Raw genomic sequence first — 5,459 nt, forward strand, 5'->3', positions numbered from 1 at the left:
CATACCTATGGGAAAGAGTCCACACAAGAATTCCTTATCCTTTCTTCCCAACAATATAAAAGGAAGAATTATGTGCATGAAATCTAGTTTGGTTCTTCAATTCCACATTACCAAAATTTTTATTTTAAATGATGTCCTTGCCTTGTTGCTTCAGAATTCTAATCTTACAAATATTTGAAAAATAAGTAAAAAATACCAAAACCCCCTTCAACTTGTTCTCTTCTATTTAAAAAATAATAGTATGACCATTAATTTTGCAGTTTTGTATTAACTTTCAATTAATGGTGGAATATGACATGAAAAGTCCTGGGGTAGGAGATACATGGATAAGAAAACTAGAGGGGAAAAAGAAGTGGGGAGAGTTAGAGGATAAAAAATGGGAAGGGAAAGGGTTTTATGAGGAAATCAAATGGACAAAAGACCCTCATTGGTTGTCCTTGAATCCAAGGCAGCAGAATGCCAACTTCTTTTTCTGCATTATCCTCTTTAGGCCTTGAATTTGCAGACATAAGGGTATTTCTTCTCACAAGGTTCATCTCTCCAACTGTGGAATCCTGCAAAAAGATGGCCCAGAGTTCATTGGAGAGACAGGTTTGGATGGGAAGTCCCAAGTATGATGATTAGTTTCCTGGCCAAAAGTCCCACTCACTCAATCTGGCTCTTGTGTTGCAAAGGGGAAGGGAGAGGAAAGAGAAGAAGAGGGGAGGAGGTGGGGGTGGGGGTGGAGAGGCAAGTGAAGAAAAGATAAGAAAAGGTTAGGAAAAGAAAAAAAGGAAGAATGTGAGAGAGGAGGAAAAGAGAAAAGAAGAGACCATAGAAGGGGAAAGGAGAAGAAAGAAAAGGAGAGAAAAGACCGGAGGCAGAAGAAGGCAGAAAGGAGAAAGGGAGAGGAGAGAGAGATAGGTAAGAAGGAAGAGGAGAACAGAAGACAAAAAAGGACAGGAAAGGAGATGAGAGAATGGAGCAGGAGAAGGGAAGAGAGAAGTAAGAAGGGAAGGGAAAGGGAAGAAAGCAAATGAAATTGGGGGGAGAGGAGAGTCATTTCCATATTCTAGGAAGGAGTTGACCTCATGCACTTAGAGGTTCAGGCAGTACATGGAGGGAAATAGTACTGGATGAATGGAAAAAGTATGAGTATTTTTCACTCTCAGCTCACCTGACTCAAAACTCAAGCTCACACAATAGTTGGGGTTGGTTCCACTTGGGAAGCCAGACTCCCAAGCTTGGTAGAGAAAAAGGGCATTGCTGCTCCATCGCCATCTGCGGTTCTAGGGGAGGAGATGAAGCAGGGAGATGGTTAGAAATGAGTACACACCTCCCCCAACCACCTATTTCTGCTAATCCCCACAAGTAACAGATCAACTGCTCAAGTCCCAAACCTTCATGGGGATTATTCTATTTTCTACATCTTTGCAGACATTGCCATCCCTGCTGTTGCTTCTGGGATTCCCCAACCCCAGCCCATTTCTGCTCTCATGATGTCCTCTTTACAAGAGCCAGGCAGAGCCTACTCCACAAGCCACATACAGGAACCCATATCTAATTCCTGTGCCTCATCCCATCCCCTACTCTGACTGCCTTAAACCTCAAGGGGAGTCCTTGGCCATGGGACCTCTAAGATCTCTCCCCCAATGCCAACATTCCTGTTTTTCCCTCTTGTGCCCAACAGACTGATGACTGTGAAGGGATCTCTGGGGGATGAACACACAACTGGGCAAAAATGACTTGCCCAATGGTGAAGAGATTCAGGAAGGAGATAGGTGAAAACTAAGGAGTTTGCAGATGGAGGAATAGGCTGCCTCTGGCCCTCAGCACCATGGACACCTCCCTTCTGTTCCGCACCCAAATCTTCCTGCTCCCTAAGGCAATGCTCTATTTCTTCCCCAGTCCCAATGCTGTTCTGAATGTCCCAATCTTCAAAGACTGGGCTGTATATCTTATCTTCAACTTTATCCTGCAGGGCATAGAAAGGGAGAAAGTCATTTAGGACTCACCTTGTTGGGGTCATGCAGGCCAATCCAGATGGGGCACTGGACACCTGGATACTCTTTGATCATAGTGGCCACAAAGTTAGCCTCAGCATTATTGAGCAGGGAAACCAGGTGGCCTGATGGGTGGGCCTGGCACAGTAACTGTGGAGAGTAGAGAATAAGGAAAGGTAACTTGGAAAGGCAGAGAGCAAAGGACACCAGAGAAGGGGCCAAGAGAGCTTCAGGACAAGGTAGCTTAGGGGCAAGGAACCAGGGAGAAATAACTATGAGGAACAAGGATATGTTCTGTGGAAGTCAGGTTCTGGGAGACAGAAAAAGGAGGAATCTGACTATGCAATCTTTTGAGAAGGGAAGAGCTGAGAGAGAGCTGAGGGATTAGGGAGTCGATATGACCCCACTTCTGACCCCAAAGTACACCAAGATAATGAGACAGACACAGACACCCCTCTCAGAGATCCCTCTCCACAACGAACCTCTGCACTGTTCCAGGTCTCATTATTAATTAATCCCAATAAGCCATAGCAGTGGGAACCATGGAAGGCAAAGCCCTCAGGGCAGGAGCTCCTAGCAGAAGGGGCATCAGCAGCATCCTGTTGGCCTGGGAGAGGGAGGAGAGGAGTCACATGGAAGGAAGTTGAGGCTCCTGCTCTCTGCCACTCAGTCTTTGAACCCTAGAAACCTCCAGCCTCTTCTTCTCTGTTCCACTGTCCTCACTTTCTAGCCCTTTCCCTTTCCTTCTAAAATAGTCCTAGAATTTTTCTATGCCCAGGTGTATAGTGAAGGGGAAGGCATTGAAGGACTCACCTTGGATCAGACCTGGGAGCATCAGGCAGGTGAAGAACAGCCCTGAGAAGGTGCGGGCCATCATGGGAGATAGCTTCACTTTGAATCTGGGGAGGGGAGAAGAAAATCCTTGATTTTCTTGGCAAGTCTTACCATGGAAAGAATGGGACCTGAATGGTAACTCAAATCTAAGTAGAGCTAGGGTCATATTATTCTCCTGCTCTCTTTGTCTAGGCTGAGACTGAAAACCCTGCTCTTTCCTTCTTCCTCCCCTTCCTGGGATATCTCTACATATCCTGACTCTAGGGTCTGGACAAACCTAGTTGTGGGGAAAATAGGGAAAGAGAGGGGAAAAAAGCATAGGGAGCCTCCTCTTTTAGTATTGTTTAGAATTCCCCTCTACTGACATCTCCCTCCCAGACAACTGTTTCCTGAAGTATACTGTCCCCTCCTACCACCCAGGAAGGAAATAGCTTCAGAAGACTAAAGGGACCCAAACTCTCAGATCCTGTCTCCCTCATTTACCAGATTGGCAGGACTAAGGGATGATGTGTCTGACCAGGCAGGGACAGAACCTTTATAGAGAGAAGGCCAAAGGGGGAGTAGGCATGGTCAAGGGGGTGGGAGGGGAAGTGTACGTGTCAAGGCATAGGCCTTGGGATGGGATGATGATCAGAAAATATGTTTTGATGAGGGTCAATGGGGATTCCTGGTAGTGGGAGTGGCCTTTCTCACTTTGGGATCAAGAACTGGCAAGAGCATTGCTTTCTTCCCAGAATGCAAGGGAGGGACACACAACTGGTTTATTCCCCAGAGAATGCCAGCTGCCTTCTTCCCATAGCCCTGGGAAACTTTGGTGAAGATTCGTGTTTGGAGCAAGAGGGAACGCATACAGGAATGAGTGAGTTTTTTGCAGAATGTAGAGGGAGGAGACAAGAATTCAGGAAGGGAGCATGTAGCATCATAGACCTTGACCCCAAAAAGGGAGGAAATTTCAGCCAATGGAGGGGAGGTGCTTTGATTGGATTCTAACTTTCTATTAATTACTGGAATTTCTTGGACAATACAGGCAAGTCTTGGCTTCTTGGAAAGGACCTCTTAGAGATTATTTGGAACATTTTCTAGAGTTTATTTGGGGCTGGGTTAACTTAGTCAACAAATTCAGATTTTCCTGCAGATTTTTCCAGCTCAAGCTTGGTCCCAGAGGGGAGAGACAAGATGGCATAGGCAGTACCAAGTGGCAGATCTTCCAGATCACCAGAAAACCAAAATAAAAGAGCCCCAAACCTCTTGGGCCATCTTGAAGTCCCACACCATCCTTCTGTAACATGCGTACTCCCAATTTCTTACTTCTCTTTCCTTTATCAAATGTTCTAGATGTTTGGAATGTGTTCCCATCAATGGGCCCTGGGCAAATTGAAATCAGTTTGATTCCTACCCATTCCTAGCTTTGGAGCTTCTTGGCAGGCACTTGGGATGTCCAATGGTCAATTTAAATTAAATGACACTGATCAGGATAAGACATAATTTAAAGACTTCCTAAAAGAGCCAAGAAGCCCCTGGAGGGGATGTGAGCAGCCCTGAGATTAGTGCCGTGATCACCTCCTTTAATCTGGACAGCAGATTTCCCAATCCAACATGATTTCATCTGTCATGCAATACTGCAATAGTCTGCCGGTAGGTTGGCCTGTCTCTAATCTCTCCTCCCTCCTATCCATCTTCCATTTACCCACTGTGTATAGTTTCCTAATGCCCAGATCTGACCATGCCACATCCCTCTTTGAGAAACTCCAGTGGCTCTCCATCACCTCCAGGATCAAATACAAATTCTTGTTTGAACATTTCCGGCCTTTCATTACCAGGCCTCCGCCTTTCTTGCCATTCCTTTGGCACCTTACTGACCATCCCATACTCTCCGATTGAGTGACACCAACAGGTCCAGGTAGAAGACGCTGGGTCTGGAGGGTGTGGACAGTTTCTTTGACTATCAGACATGTCTGGATTGTTCTCTCTCCTCATCCTTGCTTTCGGGCTGTCCTGGCTTCCTTTAAATTCCAATTAGAAATCCATCTTCTACAGGGAGCAATTCCTAAATCCTCTTAATCCTAGTGCCTACTCTTCTTTAATTGTTTCTTATTCATTTTATAAGTAGCGGATTTGTCCAAATGGTTCGGTTGTTGTGAAACTTTAGATGGTCACCTCTTTGAGACTAGGGAATGTCTTTTCCCTCTCCCTACCTCAGCTCTTAATATAATGCTTGGGACCTAGTAGATACTTATTAGATGTTTATAGAGTGACTGACAGACTGTCCACTCTTCAGCTCCCACTTACAGACCCAGTGTTGACAACAGGGAACAGATTCCCATGTCTACCTCTCTGCTAATTCCTCTGAAACTATCACTCAGCCCTTGCCAGGATTTCTGGCACTTGTTACAATCACTCATTCCTATATGGCTGGTCTAGAGCCTTGCAAGAAGCACCAAAATTCTCCCCTCTCTTGCTTAAGCTCTGTCTGTTATTACCCCATTCTTCCATAAAGATGATGGGAATTCAAAGTCTGAAAGAATCGAGGTTGACTACACTCATAAAAGGGAAAAGGGGGGCTTTCAATAAAGAGTTTTAGGAGTGAGGCCAAAGCCTTTTAGAAGCCTCCCCTAAGAGTTTGGGTTCTTCTGGCTTTTTCTA

General features: G+C 45.5%; 1 protein-coding gene across 1 annotated transcript; it reads right to left on the reverse strand.

Annotated features, from left to right (window-relative positions):
* Positions 1–486: 486 nt before the first annotated feature.
* On the reverse strand, positions 487–4,769 carry LOC123233130 (lithostathine-like). Its single transcript, XM_044659296.1, has 6 exons — positions 4,624–4,769; positions 2,796–2,881; positions 2,465–2,589; positions 1,995–2,132; positions 1,157–1,268; positions 487–554 (listed from the first exon to the last, which is right to left on the reverse strand). The coding sequence occupies exons 1-6, from the start codon at positions 4,767–4,769 to the stop codon at positions 487–489; spliced, it is 675 nt and encodes a 224-aa protein (XP_044515231.1).
* Positions 4,770–5,459: the final 690 nt, after the last annotated feature.

Source organism: Gracilinanus agilis, chromosome 2, assembly GCF_016433145.1.
Source record: "Gracilinanus agilis isolate LMUSP501 chromosome 2, AgileGrace, whole genome shotgun sequence".
Classification (NCBI taxonomy): Eukaryota; Metazoa; Chordata; class Mammalia; order Didelphimorphia; family Didelphidae; genus Gracilinanus; species Gracilinanus agilis.